Source organism: Mustela nivalis (genome assembly GCF_964662115.1).
Source record: "Mustela nivalis genome assembly, chromosome: 7".
NCBI lineage: Eukaryota > Metazoa > Chordata > Mammalia > Carnivora > Mustelidae > Mustela > Mustela nivalis.
The window spans coordinates 7,176,869-7,198,464 of NC_139026.1; the positions used below are offsets into that span (position 1 = coordinate 7,176,869).

The following is a 21,596-nucleotide window of genomic DNA, read 5'->3' on the forward strand; positions in this document are numbered from 1 at the left end:
TGATGTGGGGCTCGACCCCATGACACTGAGTTCACGACCTGAGCTAGAATCGAGAGCTGGGATGTTTAACGAACTGAGCCAGCGGGTGCCCCCATTACCCCTATTTTAAAGGTAAGGAACACAGGCTCAGGGGCGTGGTCAGAGCCCCTCATGGGATGGTGGCAGAGTCAGTATTTCAACCCAAGTTCATTTGACTTCTCCCCATAGGAGGACCTTGGGAATCAAGGCCTCAGGTAGAAATGTGAATCGGAGTGTAAAAATACACAGATGAGGGACGCCTGGGTGGCTCAGTTGGTTAAGCAGCTGCCTTCGGCTCAGGTCATGATCCCAGCGTCCTGGGATCGAGTCCCACATCGGGCTCCTTGCTCCGCAGGGAGCCTGCTTCTCCCTCTGACTCTTCCTTCCACTCTGTCTGCCTGTGCTCGCTCTCACTCACTCTCTCTCTGACAAAAAAAAAAAAAAAAAAAATACACAGATGAGGCTGGATCCTCAGGAGGACGGGGGATACAAGGAAGCAAGAGGTGCCTGGGAACTCGGATAAAGCAAGGAGAGAAAGTCTCCTGAGCCTTACGGTTTCTGCCGTCTTTGTTGGGACATGCCGCGTGATGGGACGGACAGCCACTAAGTGTAGTCCCAGGGGTCTCCGAGATGAGCTGCGGTGGGAATGGAGACAGGGAGTCCCACAAATGACCTTGCTGAAAAGCAAAGGTTTGACAGAGGCGCAGTGGGCTCCTCGGGCATGTAAGAGCGCTTATGGAAGAGGTAAATTGTGAGGCTAAGGTTTCACCAGCTTGAGTCACTCATCTTGGTAAATGGAGGCTTTTGAAAACTGTAGACAGTTTAACTGCTAAGGGGGATGATTTTTTCCCGATTTTAAATACAAGAGAAAACATAGCAGGAATAAACAAAAACAGTTATAAATGCCCTGTCATGTCATCTGCCCGACTGCAATCTCATTTTTGCATGTTGTCTATTTTTACAGATTGTCGCAGTCACGTTGCCTGTGATGATTCTATTTCTTCTTGGCATCGTGTAGTAAACACTTTCCAGTGTGTCTTAGTTTTTACGGTTTTCGAAAAATAACATTCCACCCTCTTGCAGTCCTGTCGTCTGATTATTCAGCATTTTATTAGCGATAGTTTGTTTCTATGTCTTTATACCTTCGAGGCAATTGTATTTTCAAGAAGATCCGAAACTCAGGGAGATTTAATCATCAGTGGGATTAAAAAGAGACAGAGTTGGCAGGTGTAACTTTCTTCTTCCACTAACTTTGCCATGTTCTCCAACAGCTGTGGAAGAATGGAGACGCTTCCTGAAGGATCTGGAGAATATAGTTTAGAAGACCCATGGAACAGGAGCTGGTTGAAAAGGTAGAAATTTCCAGAACCTACAGGGCTGGGCCCCAGGACTATTCTTTATGATACTTTCTGTTATCGGGGCTCCTGGTTCTTAAAGGTGAGGAGATTAATGAAGTCATTTCAGTGACTCAAGTGATGCTAAAGGTCTACACGGGGCGGGGGCGGGGATAAGGAAGAGAGTAGACTTCAGTGATGTAAAGTTGAACTTGAATCAATAGGACATGGTGGCGGTTGCGCAAATATTGAGGAGGAGGGGGAAGGTGGCATTAAAGATGATTCTAAAGTTTCTCACCTCTTTGACAGGAGGGCAGTGTCTTTAAGCAAGATAGAGGCAACCCATGGTGAGACAAGGAGTTTGGCAGAAAATAGAATATTTAATTATCAAGGCATCTGAAAAAAGTTTCGTTCTCCAGTAAGTATAGGATGATAGGTTCTACGTTGGTGTAATGGATAGTTTCATGTCTCAGAATCCAAAATGTAGACACAATTAGTTTGAAAAATTGCTACTCTGAGGCTACTCTGACTGAAGGGGAGGAAAAGGGACACTTTGGCGAAAGTGACCGTGCTGTTTCAGACTTCATCCTAGCCTGGGTTTAGCTAGAAATATGCCCTCACTGTGGGGGAGATGTCAGAAAGTTCAGAGAAGAGAGGAAGTCTCCGTGCTGGGGGCCTTACAGGGAGGCAGGTGCCCCGTGTGTATTTACAGACGCCTGGAGGGGGACCCCTGCCTCGAAGGGCCGGCTCTGAGGCTTGACTGGATGCGGCGGGAGATATTCCTGGAGGGTGGTCTGTGTGAGCTTCTGCGTTCCAAGGGGTGAAGCCCAGTTTAGGGAGCCCAACAGCGGGCTCAGCAAAAGGTGTTTTAATGGTGTTCGAAATTGATTCAAATAGAAAGGAAAGAAGGGGCATCTAGAGAAAATATTGTCCCTACACAAGAAATCGAGTTTCTAGTGAATTCTGATTTAGAAAGAGCCTGACTGGGGCACCTGGGTGGCTCAGTCGGCTAAGCGTCTGACTCTTGATTTTTGGCTCAGGTCATGATCTCCGGGTCATGAGATGGAGCCCAGGTTCCCAGAAGGCATGGAGCCTGCTGAAGATTCAAAAGAGCCTAATCAAAACATGGGACAAAAACAAGGAATTGAAAAGATAGACAAAGGACTCTTAGAAGAGTGTTCTGTTGGCTGAGGAAATGAGTGAAAACTATCAGAGGACACTATAACGAAATGATGAGCTTTTTAGGAATGCTTTAAGAGTAAATAAGGAAAAGGTATGGGGCCACCGGTAGGGGCAGGAGGGGGTTATAACGAGTGTTGAGAAGCAAGTTGCTGGCTGACTTTTCTAGCAGAGGGGACGCTGAAAGGTTGTTGTGGGGGAGCCTGGTTGGCTCAGTCGGTTAAGTGTCAGACTCTTGGTTTCGGCTCAGGTCCTGATCTCGGGGTCGTGGGTTAGAGCCCCATGTTGGGCTCCGTGTTCAGTGCAGAGTCTGCTTGGGATTCGCTCAGCCTTTCCCCCGACTCTCTCTCTCTCTCTCTCAAATAAGTAAATAAAATCTTAACAAGGAAAAGAAAGGAAAGGAAAGGAAAAGAAAAGAAGAGAAAAGAAAAGAGAAAGGGTGTTGGAGAGTTCACAGCAGCACTAGGAGTGATGGGGAATTGGGCTCAGAGAACAGGCAGCAGCCGGGACTCAAGCCAACATTATGCCACAAAACCAGTTTGGGGAGGTGTTGGCTGTTGAGACTGTTGAACACTGGATGTCATAACCCACTCTACCACCTGCACTGGGCCCTGGGTGCTGCCAGTGCTGCCGCCCACGGCCACAGTGGCTGGTGAGTGTCTCCAGTGGGGGTTAGGTAATCTCTTTGGTTCCAGCTGCGAGGAAGTTGCAGGAGCCAGGATTAGGCATGTTCTGTGATGGGAAATGAACTCTGCTGCCTTCCAGGTGGGGGAATTTCTCAACCCCTGGAAGGGGCATCAGACTAAACTAAAGACTCACTTCAGGCTGTAGCCAAGAGACTAATGACAGTGTGACCAGGCAGAGGGAATTACAATTATTTTAGAGAATAATGAAGAGGGCCTGGGCTCCGTCCACGGCAGTGGGAATGGAGAAGAGGGTACAGATTTTCGTGAGAGGACCGTGGTAGAGTGAATAGCATTTCGTGATTAGATGCAGGGGCAAAGGAGAGGAAGGTATCTGAAATACTGCCTGAATGCCTGTGGTTTCAGGAATTGGATGAGTGGCACTGCTAGGAACAGGCTCGGTCATCCAGGAGGGGGAGTTTGGGGAAATGATAGGTCAGTCGTGGTTGACACCCTGAGTTTGAAGTATCTACGAGACAATGGACACATTTGGATACCGTTATCTGACGATGGTTAAGAAGCTTTCCGGGGAAAGGAAGCTCTGATTTGTAGCATTTCCCAATTTCTGTGGTGTGAAACACACCCACTCTGGCCAATTTCAAACTGCCAAAGCAAGATTACTGAAAGCATGTTTGGGAAGAGATGCGCACACTCAGCTCTTGGGAGCCCACTGCAGGGTCCAGCGTGCCATCGTGACTATGGGAGAGGATGGCGTCTCCCAGACAGCAGAACCCTGGGAATAGAAATTTCAGGGCCGATGGAAGAAGGGGAGCCCCTACAATGCACAGGAGTTGACAGGAGGAAAACCAAGGGAGAATGGGCACTCCAAGATCAAGCCCAGATCTGAGCCCTGTCAAGCTCTCCAGAATGAACTTCCACATTCATTCATTTTCTCAGCAATCTCCTACTGGACTGTGAGCTCTTAGCGGGAAGAGAGTCTTGCTGACTCAGCTGTGTCCCCCAGGTTAGCACCCAGCAGGGACTCAGTAAATAATTTCACTGATGTCTCCAGGGAGATTCATGTCTACCAGTTTCACAAGGCGCCACAAGACTAATTGGATATAAACGTTACAAGATGCTTGTGCTCAATGTTAGGGAAAAACTCCCTAGCCTCTCTCGAAGTAGACCCATCTTGTGTCGTCTGTCCCACAACCCTCCCATTCTTCTGGAACTATTACCCTCCATGCCAGAAGCGCTCTCAAGGCAGTCACTGTGTTCCACAGGAATCTACAGACTGGCCCAGCTATGGGCACCTGACCCAGCTGGGATTTGGAGCCTTATGGGGCTACTGAGAATAGCGGGGGAATCCCAGCGGCCACTCCCTGGTTCCATTCATTCTTCTGTCCAAATGCATCCCTAGCCCTTTTTCTGATTACATTACAGAGCCCCACACCTGCCCCTTACCTCAGCAGAAGCTGGATTTCGGTGCTCTGCAAGCAATAGCACTGATTAATACTCAAGCAGAACTCGCCTAACGCATCATGTCATCTATCTGAAAATCCGTGCGTTTCCTACCTTAAGTACTCATGGGGTCCGAATGACCGCTTCAAAGGGTTGGTTTTTCTTTTAAAGATTTTATTTATTTGACAGAGAGAGAGCACACGCAGGCAGAGAGGCAGGCAGAGAGAGAGAGAGAGGAGGAAGCAGGCTCCCTGCTGAGCAGAGAGCCCGACGCGGGACTCGATCCCGGACCCTGAGATCATGACCTGAGCCGAAGGCAGCGGCTTAACACACTGAGCCACCCAGGCGCCCTCGAAGGGGTTTAAAAGAGGTATTTCTGTCAAGGGTGGTAACCCTAAATTAACAGTAACCGTAGCAGCTTTCTCCAGACTAGTGCTTGCTGTATGCCTGGCATTTAGCTGAAGGAAAAAAATCTTTTTTTTTTTTTTAAAGATTTTTTTATTTATTTGTCAGAGAGAGAGAGAGCGTGAACACAGGCAAACAGAATGGCAGGCAGAGGCAGAGGGAGAAGCAGACTCCCTGCTGAGCAAGGAGCCCGATGTGGGACTCGATCCCAGGACGCTGGGATCATGACCTGAGCCGAAGGCAGCTGCTTAACCAACTGAGCCACCCAGGCGTCCCTTTTTTTTTTTTTTAAAGATTTTATTTATTTAGAGAGAGAGAGCGAGTGGCAGGAGGGACAGAGGGAGAGGATCTCAAGCAGAGTGAGCCTGGGGTTTGATCTCGTGACTCTGAGATCATCACCTGAGTGAAGTCAGGAGTTGGACACTTAACCACCTGAGCCTCCCAGGCACCTCAGGAAGGTGGGTTTGATTAAGGTTTATTAAGAGTTCACGGGGCGCCTGAGTGGCTCAGTGGGTTAAGGCCTCTGCCTTCAGCTTGGGTCATGATCTCAGGGTCCTGGGATCAAGCCCCACATCGGGCTCTCTGCTCAGTGGGGAGTCTGCTTCCCCTTCTCTCTCTGTCTGCCTCTCTGCCTACTTGTGATCTCTGTCAAATAAATAAAATCTTCAAAAAAAAAAAAAAAGAGTTCAAAGTTTGTTTTTTTCTTTTAAGATTTTGTCAGAGAGAGACAGCACAAACCAGGGGGAGCAGTAGGCAGAGGGAGAAGCAGTCTTCCCGCTCAGCTGGGGGGCTGATGTGGGACTTGAACCCAGGACCCTGGGATCATGACCTGAGCCTAAGGAACATGCTTAACCTACTGAGCCACCCAAGGGTCCCAAGTTCAAAGTTCTTTTTTTTTTTTTTTTAAGATTTTATTTATTTGAGATACAGAGAGAGACAGAGTGAGATAAAGCATCAGAGGGAGGGTCAGAGGGAGAAGCAGACTCCCCATGGAGCTGGGAGCCTGATGTGGGACTCGATCTGAGGACTCCGGGATCATGACCTGAGCCAGACAGTCGCTTAACTGACTGAGCCACCCAGGTACCCCAAGTTCAAAAAGTTCTTAATCACTAAGATACAGATTCTTAAATTGTCTGCTATCCAGATCTCTTTATGATCTTAAAAACTGAAGGCCTCAAAGAATTTTTGTCTTTGTGGGTGAATATCTAGAAATCTCTCTCTCTCTATTATATATATATGATGGAAATCAAACCCAAGAAATTTAAAAGACTTAAAAAGAACAAAACCCATCATGTTAACATAAATATTTTTATTAAAAGCCACTATTCTCCAAACAAAAGAATTAAAGAGTGGCACTGTTTTACATTTTTGCAAACCTTTCACATCTAATAGAAGACAGCTGGATTCTCCTGCCTGCTTCTTCATTCAGTGCATTGCTTTGGTTGAAGGACAGAAGGAAAAGCTGGCCTCATGCAGACATGTAGTGGAACAGGAACTTCGTGAATCTTCTGATAGGGTTCCAGGAGCCCACAGGGTCCTTGAACCATAGTTTGAGAACCACTACAGTAAACTAGACTGTTTTCCAGTTAAAGACTATATCACCACTGAATTAGTTTTAGAACTGGCAAGTTCTTCCACGGCCAAGACTTTTATTTTTTTAAAGTAATCTTTATACCCAATGTGGGGCTTGAACTCATGACCCCAAGATCAAGAGTCGCATGCTCTACCGACTGAGCCAGCCAGGCACCCCCATGGCCAAGACATTTTAAACAAACTGCAAAAGATTGTGCTGGTAAAGGCAACTTGAATTCTTTTTAATTCCATTTTAAGTGGACACTTTAATACACCAGTTTTCAACTTGAGTTCATAAATTCTTCTTTTGCCAGCCAAAATTACATATTAGATTTTTTTCAGGTTTATTTTTCTAAACCAAGAAGAGAAAGCAACATATCATACACGGTCAAGGTTAACATTCGTATAGTGGTTTTACAGTTTACAAAGCTTCTTTCTGTGCACATATGATGCCATTTAGTTCTTAGGAGCCGTTCTATAGGGGTAAGGGCGGGGCAGAGACGACTTGCCTGAGACCGCCATCGATGACCAGGCTGTGGACCAGGATTCCTCGTGACCAAGCGATGTGCTCACAGGACAACTCTGCTCTAATGAACAAACATCTCACTTTCGAAAGAAAGCCCTCCAACCTAGGAAGCGGGGATCCTTTATCTATGTTCACTTTTTCACATACACAAGAGACAGCATCTGTTCTAGAATCCAACTGGATTTTATTTGACACAGAATACAATATGGCTGCGGGAATAGCAAACTAAAAAGACAAAGCAGAAAAGACATGGTTCTATCTAATTTATAATTAAGTAACAGGAGGGCAAGTCATTAAATGAATAACAGAACAGTTGAGCTTGATGGAAGAATTCTCTCTCTAGTGCCCGTACCTGAAAGACAAAGTACATTATTTCATTAATTTCTTAGTAATTTCCTGCTTTCGACTACAGAACCTGCTAGAACACAGGAGCAAGTGGAAGGAAAACTTTTAAAACATGTGAGTGCAAGTGTGCTCCCAGACTGGGTTGACACGAGGTTTTGCTCCTTTTATTTTATCCTTCACATTTTACCTTCTACCTTCTTCTTGGTGGGAGTCCCTCCGTGGGCCTCCACTACACCCACCTGACCCTCCTTCCGGTTAGCGGACAGATGTGCGCAGTACTGGAAGGCGAGAGGGAAAAGTAAGAACCAGGGGCTGCGACCGGGAACCGCGGTCTCAGACACCCTCTGAGCTCAGCCTCCCCATCCCACCGCAGCGTGTTTACACTCAGATCTGCTACTCAGGCAAACACAGGAATAGTCACTAAAAGGCCTGAATTTCAAAATCTATCACCAGGTCCAATTTCCACCCTGATTCCATTCAGCACTAAGAAAGAGAACTGTAGAGAAATGAGGTATGGATTTCAGGTGGTTTCGGACTTCCCCAAAAGCCAAAATTTGGCTCTAATAAGAGTATAAAAACAAACCAGGCCGGGAAAGTTCTTTCACATATAAATGGGCTTCTTGAACAAATATCCTTCTATTATTTACTCAATCTTCTGTTCAGTTCTTTATGGACCGTTATCCTCTGAGTAAAATACTTACAAAACAAAGTACAACACAGAACATAATACATTTAACAATGGGTGGAAACCAGGGCACCTGAACTCTGGGTCATGCTTTCAATCATCCCAAAGGACTACTGGATGTTTTAAACACTTCTCATATGAAATCATGAAATCTACTTGAATATCGTCTACCAAAAAAGTTGTGCCGAATTCCACACAGAGTAAGAGCCCCAGTGTTTGTAAGTGTGCTGGAGAGAAAGCCAGACGTTGTCTATCAGATTGAAGGATGCCCATCATTTGTTCCTTCAGAATCTGTTTTCCCAATGCGTTGTCGAGCCCTGCCTGACAAGGCCACTGGTGGGACACGGTGGTGGTTGTCAAAGCCCAACACGAGGGATTCTTCATACCCTCTACTTCCTAGGCTCAGTCCAGGGAATATTTAATGGGCAACATGGCGCAATTTGGGTCCAAAACAGAACCTGGAGCCTGCTTCAGGGCAGAGCCAATTACAAAGGCCTCCTGAGAATGCAGAAAAGTGTTTTGCCTTGATATGTGTGACTTCATGGTTCTACTCAGAACTCGAGCTCCTGAAGATGGGGAAGGGCTGTCTCCCGTGTTTTCATGTCTTACACATTAGGTAGCACACACTTTGCTGAATGAAGCACCGTGGTAGTTAAAAGTTAAAACACTGAGTATTTGGCAGGTTTCATAAGAAATGAACATGCAGTCAGTAAGACTTCCAAAATTCTTTACCAAATAAATAACCAAGTGTAAAAGCAAAATAACTGTACCAATAAGGGATTTCTCAACATTTAACAAAGAACCCCATCTTTTGGTTTTTAAACTTCATTATATCCTATTAATCAAAACTCATATTTAAATAAAACCCCCTTCTCATAAAAAATTTGATAAAGCAAATGATCAATAATTCAACAGCAACAAAACGTAGCATTTCACAGGGAAAGCAGCATTAAAATGTAGGAAAAGTAGCCAATCTTACTCAAAATTAAAAAAATGCAGTTGGATACTGGTTTTCAACTATCAGAGCAGCCGAGATGGAGAAGTTTGATAATAGAGCCTTAGCAGGAAATGGAGAAAGGGGCCTTCTGCTGCACTGTTTAGAGGGGGTGTAAATTATAATACATTCTTATAAAGGAAAATCTGACTTTAATCAAAAATAAAAAGGTACACACTCTTCACTCAGAAGTTCCTCCTTTAGGAACTACTGCTACAAATATACCTGCACATATTCACAAAGATTCATGTATAGGGATGGTCATCCTTACACACTATTTTTAAGTGAAAAATCTGAAACCCAAAATCTATCAATTAAATAAATTATGGTACATCAACATAAAAACTACTCTTCAACTATCAGAAAGGAGGTACTCGGATATATATGAAAAAAAACTCCAAAATGTATGAAATGAAAAAGCAAGGTGAATTACTATGTTGGATGCTCATATTTATGTTAAAATTATATACACATATATACCCATGTGCATGCAAGCATGTTTCGAAGCTAGTCAGGAGGTACTGAGAACTTGTGGTCACCTCTGGGACTGAGATCAGGAGACTACGATGGGACACTAAATTTTTTGGGTATGCCCTCTTGACTATCTGAATTTTTAAAAAATTTACCATGTCACGTTTTATTTATATAATACTAGTAATTTCGTTGAGAGAGCCACAAATACCATATCGGAGTTAATCAGAATGAGATAGAACCATGAAGCAGAATAGGTAAATAAAATTCAACCCCAAGCAAAGATACTTGACCTTGGTTAGGCCCTGGAGCCTTATTATGGTTATGATTCTGGAAATAATGACCAGTTTGCAGATTCTCCTATTTTCTACTTTCACAGATCCTGAGAGGTGGGACTCACAGATGAGCGCTTGTTTTACTAATTAAAAGTCTGTTTGTAAAACAAGGTATGCTCCCTGTCTCCCATCTTCTCAGACTCTGCACCCTCCAGCTTGAGGTGACTCGGGGATGGCACGGCCCACAGAGCCCCGTCTTACAACGTCAGAACAGCCAGACACCTACTTTTGGAATTCCCACTCTCTGTTGTCCAACGGACACACCTGCCGTGTTTTGAGCCAGCGAGAGATGCAGTGGAAGTGAAAAGCATGCTGGAAGAGAAGACACATTTTATTAAAGATCATTCCGCAGCCGTCTACTGACGGTCTGTCTCGAGGGCAGCAGCCTGGTGACACACAGGGGACCAGCAAACAAGGGGAGACAACAATGAGAGGCAAAAGGTCAACAACCCCTTACGCCTTGGTCAGGTACAGGACACTCCCACTGAAACACCTGTTAGAAACGTAACCACTACGAGAAGAAATCATTCAGGAAGCATCATATATGCTATAGCAGTGCATTTTCTCCCCCTCCCTTAAGGGAAGATGGAATGTGGCTTCCTGGTGCTCTTGGGCCTGTAAGGGGAGGCTTCTACTTTCCTGTACTTTCCTTGGACACATGCCAGGAGGCCCTTGATCACAGGCAGATTGCAAACTTCCCCATTCTTGGTCCCAAACTGCCCCTCCCCCACCTTGGAGAACGGGAACCCCGGGAGCAGTGACTTCTCCTGCCGCCACCGAGACGGGCACTTCCCCAATCTCCCCGCACCCAGCTCAGCTCTGTTCAAAAGACCTTCTTTTCAGATTTGTTCAAAGGTGCACCAATATTAAAACAGCTCAGTACCTGGTAAGCCTTTAAGGGGTGAGGCACTTTCTCTTAAAAAGGAATGAGATTAAAAAAACTAGGGAAAAAGGAAGCATCATGATGTACAAACCACACACAAGCAGCAGAAAAGATGATCAAACGACTTATTTCATGATCAAGGCAAGAAATAAAATGGCCAGAGTACCCAGAAGGCTGGTAACTGATGGGGAGCTAGGAGATGGCTTTCAGATTTGGGCAAAAGGAAAATCTGTGGGAGTTTTTTGGTGTGAGTGAATGACACGCAGGTGCTAATCACAATACCTCTGTGACAGACATTTACTCTAGCAACTGCTCACGGGAACGGAGAATTAAGACAGCAGCTACAAGCGCTCCCCTCATCGTATCTGAGAGGGGTGGGGCCCAGGTGGGGACAGGGGAGAAATGCTGGCTGCCCAGCAGAATAATGAAAGCTTCTGCAAGCCTGATTTAATAACAGACTCAAAGTCTGGTCAGCAGGCCCTACCAAAACATGCGGGGACCTTCGAGAAGAGTCACTGAGTGGATTACCATCACGGGCACTGTCTTGATAAAGACAGAGATAGAATTTGGTAATCGGGAGTGGAATCCACAGCTAGGACACTGTGGATGGTCCACAGGACAGGTACTCGCCCAGGGTGAGAGCTTTAGATCCCTTTCACGCAACTCGTTGACTCTCATACAACTCACTGTGAAAGAGAGAAAAAAAAACTTCTAGAAAGCAGAAAGTGAGGCCTTTTTTTTTTTTCTCAATCACCAGGTAGTAGGGACAGGCTCCCCTAAGGGTATTCAGGACGCCTTTCTTCACTGCCCCCCACCCCCATTAGGCCCCTGCAGCAGTACAGGGTCCTTATACGCCCCAACTACCTCGGAAGATGGAGGGAAAGGGGGCTGCAAGTAAGGATGCAGAGCAGGTGCCAGCATCCCTGAAGCAGCCTGGTCCCAACTTTCCGCCTGTTAATAACCGGCGGTCGGCTGAGGGCTGTACCCAGCAGTCTCAAGTACACTGCCTAGTGCTTACAGCTCACAGAGGGTGCGAACTCCTATCACCTAACCGGAGCCTCAGAGCAAGCCTGGTGAGAAATCACGACAGGTATCATTACCTTCCTTTTGCAGACAGGAAACTGAAACTCCGACAAATCAAGGGACTTGTCTAACTCATGGGGCAGGCCAGAAGACCCAGAACTAGAAGCCGGCGCTGGTCCAAGGGCTTCTGCCACCCCAGGCCAGCTCCTCTTTATGGTAGGCTCCCGGAGCTAGTCTCGCCTTAGCCAAACTTAGGGAAGTTCACTTCCTTTGCCCTCCACCAAAAGATAACTTGACCCTTGCTATATGCTGGATGTCAGGCAGGGCAAAGAGCCCAATATATTTTATTTCTTTATCCCCACAAACAACAAATCCAACTAGGCCAATACTGGCTGGGCCAGGCTACTGGGAAACCACTCAAAGGGCCTTGACAGAATTAAGAAGGTGCGAGACAGGCACGGGTAGTACAAAGCCTCAGCCTGCTGAGCCACAGTACTGATATGTGCTCAGTAACCAACCCCCCCCACAAAGTGGTTACTTATTTATATTTAACAAACAAACACTAATGTCTCCTATGTGCTAGGATAAAATCGTTTCATCCTGATTATAACTCTGTGCAGTCTACATGAGGGAAGCCAGGGTTAGGGATGTCAAACATCCCTAACTTGCTAAGTCACTTAGCAAGTAAGTCAAAGACAGGGAATGATGGTCTGACTCCAGAGCCTCTTAGGCCTGGGCTACGCTGGGGGCTGCGGGTCCTCTTTCCCCTTGGCACAGGAGGACAGGACAATTTTAGCTCCTGTAACTGGGACTATATGGCTACAGAGATGAATTTTTAACACATGCTAGAAATACCATATTTGATGTTGTTATCCTTCACAGCTGTCACGCCGTTGTACATTCAGTCCAACGATGCTGGACAAAACATTTCTGGCATGAGCCAGGATTTTTAAAAAAAATTCCTAACTTAGTACATTTGCCACACTTTAGAACACACACACACACACGGGCCCTTGAACACCCAATTTATTTGCCAAACTTAGTTCCACAAGGCATATTTAGCCCTAAAAAAAGATCTGTTAAGAAGGTAAAGATGTCCACCACCAGGAGAATATTCCAAAGACTGCCACAGGCCCTGCGGGCAATTCCCAAAGATGAATCCCCAAGTGTTGCTAAAAGTCGTTCCTCTTTATAATTAAGACAAAATGGTGCCCGTATAATAACTAGTAATTTTTAACCTATCACAGGTGAACAGTACAAAGATTTAAAATCTTTTTTACTATTTGTATACCTTTTGGGAGAAAGGTGGGCTAGTCATTTTTTTTCCTAGTTATTTTCAAGACTGGCAAAGCAGGAAAAGTGGTAATATGTTTACAAGCCATGCTGATAGGGAAAGATGTTTCCTTACGTTACAGACTCCCCATGCAACAGTGCACTCTTCAGAAGTAGCGGACGCCTGGTTAGCTTGACATTCTATGCCTGTGGGAACAAGAGCAACAAGATCACTGGACCTCACGTACCCCACCTGCACGGTATCACAAGCACAGGATTTGGGCACAGGTAGGGGTAAGGGTGGTGCAAACCTGGACAAAATCTCAAGTGGTTCATTAGTCACCATTGTTTTTTCATGAGTGTAGGAAGGGGTGAAGCGCAGAAGGCAGAGATGTGACTTATCCGTTTGCTTTGTAACGATTTCCTCTCCTTGGTCACAGAGTGATGAAGGAAAAGGCACATTTTTAGTTCTGAACATAAACTGACCTGTCCAGACCGCAGTGATTTCTCCTAGTCTGGCTCATCTAGTAAATTCTTAAAGCTACCCCGTAACTCTTACTATTCTGAGAAATGGCATCTTCTCCCTGTTTTGGGCAAATGCTGCCTCTGAGGTCTTTCCAACAGTATGGCCTCGCTGGGTAACAAGCTCCAGCCCCTCGAGGGGTCAGGCACACACACAAGAACTGGGACAGAAGCAAAATAAAAGAGGTGAAGAGGCCTGTGGCACACTTGAGCGCATGCTCTGTGTGAAAGCACCAAAACTCAACATCTTTAAAACACCGTCAAACAAAGCCAAGCTGTTCGGCCAATGGGCTAGAGACTTGGGGCCCACCAACTGGTGATGCGTACTACCCAAGGTGATGTTGTCTTGTGAACAGAGCACATTATGGCAAATATATCCAAGTATTAATTTCACAGAGGGGGAAGAGAGAGGAATTAAAATAGAATACAAATCTGACTGAGGTCAAGAACTGATGAGTAAAGCTCTACTGGGGATAATTCTTCAAGGAACAAGAATTACTAATGTCTAATTTGCTTTCTCTGAAGGTGGTAACTAAATGGAGTCTCTCATTTGAAGAATAAAAAGTTTCGGGAAAGACTAAAAATAGACAATTACTTCAAACTTCCATAGGAGAGAAACAGAAAGACTGTAGGCAAATAGTGCTGAGACTTGAATGGGTCTGTCTGGTCTTGGGGGAAATTATACACCATAAGGGTTTTTTCCATCCTTCAAAAAAACTATGAAAGGCAAAGGATCTGAAATCACAAAACTTCCTTTTGCTCCCAGATCCACACTACAAAGAGAGCAACAGTTCTCCTTCTGATAGGAAAGGAGAGTCCAGAGTCTATGCAGTATATGCAAGGGTTTACTGGAGCTGTGACTGCACTACCATTTTCAAAAGTAGAGAAAGTAAAATCTGATGACCTTCAAGTTGGATTCTCTCAGATGAGTACAATATATCATGAAATTAGTTAATTAAGAGACACAATTATTGTTGAAATAAATAACGACTGTTTCAAGGTACATGATCATGTTTAAATTTTTCTAGGTCAAGGTACTTTTAAGGGACTCTTTCTGTACCAAGTGCAAAGTAGGCTCTCAGTACCTGAATAAGCAAACAAAACCACTTCTACCAACAGAGACACTGGGGGCCAAATACATACGCATTCTTTACCTGGTAATTCCTAACAAAGAACAAAAATGTATAGGAAGGATAAGACTGCAATCTACAAAGCCATGAAAGAAAGGATATGGCATGAAAAATTATTAAATATGAGTGTAAAATGTTTTCAAATAGAAAATTTTCTTGAGGGGCGCCTGGGTGGCTCAGTGGGTTAAGCCACTGCCTTCGGCTCAGGTAATGATCTCAGGGTCCTGGGATCGAGTCCCTCATCGGGCTCTCTGCTCAGCAGGGAGCCTGCTTCCCTCTCTCTCTCTCTGCCTGCCTCTCAGTCTACTTGTGATTTCTCTCTGTCAAATAAATAAATAAAATCTTTAAAAAAAAAAATTCTTGAGCTGTTGGTGCAGGCAGTTGAGTCGTTCATTTAAACAGGGAAAGTTAACTATTCACTGTCAACCTAGAGCAGCCAAAACAAAGCAGCACATAATGGGTTCCTGTCATACCCCTGCAAAGGCAGAGGCTTAGTGCATGCGGTACATAGTCTGGGGACTTTTAAACTTCAATATAAGAGCATTACCAGGGCGCCTGGGTGGCTCAGTGGGTTAAGCTTCTGCCTTCAGCTCAGGTCATGATCTCAGGGTCCTGGACTCGAGCCCTGCATCGGGTTATCTGCTCCGCAGGGAGCCTGCCTCCCCCTCCGCCTACCTCTCTGCCTACTTGTGATCTCTGTCAAATAGATAAATAAAAAATCTTAAAAACAAACAAACAAAAAAAAAGCACTGAGCATTACCACCAAAGGTCTGCTAAAGAAGCAATGGTTTCACCTTGGAAGCTGATGGGTTTCACACTTTTGAAACAGGGATGGACATGTGGTTTAGGAAAAGGCTAACTTCTCATGGGCAAAGGGTATCTGGATGCCCTCTAAGACTACCTGAGATAATGGAGAAAACCTAGATTATGTGTTTCAGCAACTCTTAACAACAACAAAGAAATGGGGCAACATACAATGAATATGAAGCTAGAAGAGGGAATGTAGTGTTAATTTTGACTCAAAAGAGGATGTCTTCAGACCAAGAAAGCTTTACAGAAGAGTCCGACTTGGGCACAGCCATAATCACTGTTATTTATTTAGGGCTATGTACATAATTATTCATTTAATGCCAGACCAGAATTTATTAGAAAATGGCCATTGCTAAATCAAGATTCTTATTTTCAGCTTTGACAAAAAGTCTTTTTACAGGAATCATAGTCCATTTATTTTTTTAATGGAAGGCAAGCCCAGTTATGGCAACCAGACTTCTCTGTAGTGTCTGTGATAAACAAAAAGGTATGTTTCTTAAGGGTAAAAATTTGATCTCAGTCACGGTTTTATACTGGTGCCTAGCAAAATGCCCAGGATGTGAGCATTCATTGAATAAAAGACAAGACTTGAGAATAGACTCTTAATTATAGAGAACAATTTGATGGTTATCAGAGGGGAGGATGAGGAGATGGGTTAAACAGGTGATGGAGGTTAAGGAATGCACTTGTCACGATGAGCACCCGGTAGTGTATGGAAGTTAGTCACTACTGTGTTGTATGCCTGGAACTAATATAACGATGCATGTTAACTAGAATTAAAGTAAAACCTTAAGGGATGCCTGGGTGGCTCAGCGGATTAACCTCTGCCTTTGGCTCAGGTCATGGTCTCGGGATCCTGGGATCGAGCCCCGCATCGGGCTCTGTGCTCAGCAGGGTGTCTGCTTCCCCCCTCTCTCTACCTGCCTCTCTGCCTACTTGTGATCTCTGTCAAATAAATAAATAAAACCTTTAAAAATAAAATAAAACCTTAAGAAATAATTTTTTAAAGAAGAACAAACTTCTGAATTAAAATTTTGAAAAGACATGACTTGAAAATACTTTCATAATTTTTTGTTACAAGATTTCAATATTCTGGGATGCCTGGCTAGCTCAGTCAGTAGAGTATGAGGCTCTTGATCTCAGGGATGTGAGTTCAAGACCCACACCGGGGCCTACTTAAAAAAAAAAAAAATTCAATATTCTACTACTTCATCTAACATTTGAAATATATGATAAAGTAGGTAGGAATCTAACTGAAGACCTACATTGATCCCTCAAGTGTTCAACTCTAAGATAAAGTATCAATGGCCTTTGTTTGTTGTGGTCCTCCCAAGAAGTACATTCTCTTGAATCCAGAGAGACACAAAATGACTTAAATATCTTAAAAAACCCAAACTAGGGTTATTTGGAATCATTAACTATTTACAGAAGAGAGACCCAAGGAAATAAAATTTGCTTTGGGCACAACTCCTTATGAAAATGCAGAGCAACAAAATTGGCACGCGTGTAATCAGAACCCCACCCAAACACATTTAAAACTGGGCATATGTTTTTCCGTGATGGATTCCTTCTATCTATACTAAACATGATGGTAGCTGCTGTCGCTCTGACTGTTGCGTGAAAAGGTAAACAGGGTCAAAATTCAAACCACGGACAGCAAACTACCAACGCATATTTGATTGGTGCTTTCCAAGTTGCAATAATCGGACTATTCCCCTATCTTGTATTTTTATTATTCATTGAGCAAGTGTTTAGTGAGAAACTATTACATACTGGATACTATGCTAGATGCTGGGAAGAGAGCAGTAAACAACACACATATGATAGAGAACGAACTAAATTAAATACTATAAAGGCAACCATGGGAGGTCTTGAGAATGTTTAACAGAACTGTCACAGCCTGTGTGTATGTTAAATATGGGCAGGGAACACATGTCTGAGCTAGTTCAAGATGAGATCTAAAGACCAACTATGGGTTAGTTCCACACCACTCCATAAAGTCATCACTAGCCTCATGTAGCTACTGAACACTTGAAATGCGAGTAGTCTGAATTGAGATGTGCTGTAAGCGTAAAATACACTTCAAAGACTTACTACCAAAAAGAAAATGTAGAATATTTCACTTTAAAATATTATTTACAGGGCCTGGGTGGCTCAGTCGTTAAGGGTCTGCCTTCGGCTCAGGTCCTGATCCCAGGGTCCTGGGATGGAGCCCCGCCCTGGGCTCCCTAATCGGCGAGGAGCCCACTTCTCCCTCTCCCGCTCCCCTTGCTTGTGTTCCTTCTCTCACTGCACCTCTCTCTGTCAAATAAATAAAATAAAATCTTAAAAATAAATAAAAAGTAAGATATTATTTACATGTTAAAATGAATTTGTTTTGGATATAGCAGGATAAATAAAATGCAAATCACCTATTTCTTTTTACTGTAATGTGGGTACCAGAAAATTTTAAATTATGTATGTGCTTGCATTTGTGGCTCATATTCAGATCAGACAGTAGTGGGTTAGGGCAAAGGTAGTGGAGAGAAGAGGAAGAATATTGCACACCGAGGGAACAGGATGTAAAAAGGCTCTAAAAAGAGCATGGACAACTCAGGAAAGGAAAGAAAGCCAAAAAGCCTATCAGAGTGAGTGGGAGAGTGTTGCAAGATGAAGCTGGAGAGGCAAGGGAGTGATTTTCAAAACAAGTGTCTACAAATCCAACTCTAGAAAGCTGAAATTTCTTCCCCTTATATCTCATCTCTGTAAGAAACCATTTTAGTACCTGGATTTAAAAAGTAACCTCAACTATTACTGGTATGATCAACACATTTGCCCCTATTACTAGAAGGATCCTGAGTCCGTCAACCGCTATCCAATCCACCATGTACTGGCTACTACACGTGATGGAATCTGTAGATTTAAATGAAATTTCTTCACTGCAATTAGCTGTCTATTTCAATGTTGGCAGCGATGTCCTCTTAACTTTGGGGCTAACACTGAAATTCCTTACTTCGTTGGCTTCTTTTCTTTATAAATCTTGCCAAGCAAAAACTAGCTTTGGTGGAATATTTTAGCTCAAAGTTTATTTTTTTCCTTTCACTATTTTTGCCTTTGAGTCTGGGTATGAGATGGGAAATATAGAGGAATAATCAACAGTGCCTCTGTGTCCACAACTCATTCTAAATGTGTGCTTGCCATCTTTAGATTGAGTAGATTTATTCTGAGAAATGAGTGTGCCTCCAGGATATCATTAAATCTACTCTATTTCAAACACACCAGCGGACTAGAGGCAGAAGACACCAAGTGTTCTGACTAGGCCGTGTATCTCCTTGGGAAGAAGAAATTTGCTCACATCAGGATAGCCACAATCTCTGTAACCTTCTCAACTTCCTCCCATCCTCCTCCAGTTACTTACAAAGATCCATAATGTGGTTCCTGCAGATGGCACAGTTATCAACCACAATATCCCAGGCCCAGAGGGCTACTGCATTCCACTGCAAAGAGAAAAAGGGGGAACAATGCACTCTCCTTGTAATACAGGCACGCACACACTCTAGGATTTCATGCTGCAGCTGCAGTTATCATCTCTTTGGCCACAAGGATCACCAAACATAAGAGTTTGGGGATATTACATTACTCTTATTTATTTTATAAGAAGACAACAGAAGGCCTCACGTGTGCTCACCAGTTCTTTAAACAGTTGAGTATGTGAACACAAATTAATGGATTGTCTTTATTTTCTCCCACAGCTTACAATAATTTAGTCAACCATACCAATGTAAGAAAATCGGGAATAATTCTTAAGTGCCTATTTTAGGTTTAATAAGCACAAACTTGAATTTCTGTACAGGTTCCCCAGAAGAGCTCAATTTCTGCACAGAAAAGTATCTGCTCTTTAAGGCAGCTTTGAAAGAATGAGCCTGGAGGTGAAAGCTAGGAACAGAAGAACTATGATGATGATTGGATCATAAAATGGGTAATCGTGGGATAAGCTGGATAACCAATTACCCAGTGTGTGAGTCCACAGAGCAAGGTCATGACTTAAATCTTACAAGATTATTTCACAACAAACTCTACAATTCACCAGAATTTTGGTTAGTTCCTACCATCAAATAAATTGCTGTTCTCAACTTTCACATGCTCAGACTCTCATTTAGTTTAAGATAATTCCAATTAAGTGTTTATCTAAAAGCAGCATTTAAGCAATTTAACCTTCTGGCTTCTGCAATTATAAATATTCCCATACTCCCTTTTCCTCCACTAATCTGGTGCTACTTCCCAAACCTTCACCTCTTTCAAACCCAATTCTCAGAGCCTAGTTCAACTTCTTCAGCACTTTTCACCCGAAAGCTTTAACTGGAAGGAAAAAAACAAAACAAAACAAAACAAAAAAATCTTTTTCTTTTCTTCAATATGGCTGCTGCCTTGTAACTGAGCATGCAGTGTCCACAATGAAACACCAAAAAAGCAATAGCAGGGGGAATATTGTCGGTGTTTAGCCAGATATTCAAGTAATAACATTTCCCCTATTTCAGAGTCTTCATTTGGAAGAGATTTATTTGATACTATACGGGAATCGGCACTTTTCTCCCACAGTTGGCAAACCACTATAAGGCATTTCATGCAAAAAAGACACGTTCAACATTTTTGCTTTCCCACTTTCACCAGGTCGTTCGCCACTAGTACTCAACCCTTCCTAAATGACACAAGGCTTGGGCTCGTATTTTCTTTTTAACAAATTCCATCACTGGGGGGGAGGGGGAACAGAGGGATTTAGATATGACCACAGAACTGTGGCGGCTGTGTGACAAACCAACAGACCTCTCAGAAAAGCCTATAGAGTTGTTACTCTGGAGACACTTTAACTCGGCGGGGACGAGGACTAGAGAGAGGGCTAAGGGAGGCCTTGATTAGGCGAGGACCGAATTAGGGTCCCTCAATAAGTGGGACCCCGGGCTTCGGGAAGAGGCGGGGCAAGGAGATCACCAGCCAGGCTCCTCGGAAGCCTCCAATGCGGTAGGAACTCAGGTCCCGGCTTTCGCCGCACTGCCCCCATCCTCCACCCACTGCATCGTTCCGACTCCCCCTTCCATCCACCCCACCCACTCCTCCCCACCCCTCCACCACTCCAGTGACAGCTCAGGCGCTTGGCTCTCCCAGCCGAGTTGCAACCCCGCGTATCGCAATAAGCGCCTCTGTGATTGGCCCCTCAGACTCCAAGCGAAACCAATACTGCCATTGGCAGTGGGCCCCAGTCACGCCGATCAACTCTAAGACCCGCCCCCTAGTTTCCTTTCCTGGTACCCGGTCCCAGGAACGCCCTGAAATGAAGCCCTTTCCTCCGCGCCTCGGTCATCCTCGGGCCTGCCAGCCAGATCCGCGCCTCTCTACCTTCCCTGAGGAAGGCGCTGGCGAGACCCAACCTTTTTCACTTCAAAGCGCTTCTTGCCCGCGCCGCTGTTGGTGCCGCTCGGGGTATCCACATCCATCGCTGCCGCCATTTTGGAAACACACGGTCTGTCGTCCGGCCACTGCGCCTGCGCACCAGCGCACGCCTCCCTCCCCTTCCCTCCCCGGCACCTCCTCCCGCACCCCGCCCCCTACTGGCGCGCGAGGGGCAGGTGGGGGGCGGAGCACGTAGCCACGCCTCTTAAAGGCGCTGGTGCAGGTCCCTCCCTCCCCGCCCCCCCACCTCCTGGCCCCGGCGTCGGCCGGGGAAGAGGCGGTGGCCGGGGCGGGGCCGGGCGGGGCCTAGCCGACGTGATCGAGCCGGGTGGAAACGCTCGAAAGACTCCCTCTCGCCTCCTCCCCCGGGAAGCCCCCGGCCGCGCTCCCTCTGCTGGGGCGGCGGCTGCTTCCTCCGCCTCGGCCGCGACCTGCAGTGCCGGCCCCGCCCCGCCCCGCCTTCCCCGGCCGCCGCATCGCTCCAGTGCCGGCGGGTCCAAAGCAGCGCTTTCGCCGGGGAAGCGGCGAGGGCGGGTTCCGCGAGTCCTGCTTGCGAAACGGGAGACCCCACGGTTTCGCAG

At 45.1% G+C, this 21,596-nt stretch overlaps 2 protein-coding genes across 3 annotated transcripts in view; both read right to left on the reverse strand.

Moving 5' to 3' along the window:
* Positions 1-21,596, reverse strand: part of L3MBTL2 (L3MBTL histone methyl-lysine binding protein 2) — a 529,035-nt gene that overhangs the window by 257,365 nt on the left and 250,074 nt on the right. The window lies entirely within an intron of this gene.
* RBX1 (ring-box 1) lies at positions 7,286-21,457 on the reverse strand (the record flags this gene model as incomplete). 2 transcript variants are annotated; one of them, XM_082740079.1, is made up of 5 exons in its annotated part: positions 20,994-21,457; positions 18,986-19,064; positions 13,263-13,333; positions 10,175-10,260; positions 7,286-7,470 (listed from the first exon to the last, which is right to left on the reverse strand). In XM_082740079.1, the coding sequence occupies exons 1-5, from the start codon at positions 21,069-21,071 to the stop codon at positions 7,458-7,460; spliced, it is 327 nt and encodes a 108-aa protein (XP_082596205.1). In that variant the 5' UTR covers positions 21,072-21,457. The 2 variants fall into 2 exon arrangements, with proteins under 2 accessions (XP_082596205.1, XP_082596206.1); XM_082740080.1 differs by lacking the exon at positions 7,286-7,470 and having other exon boundaries at positions 10,171-10,260.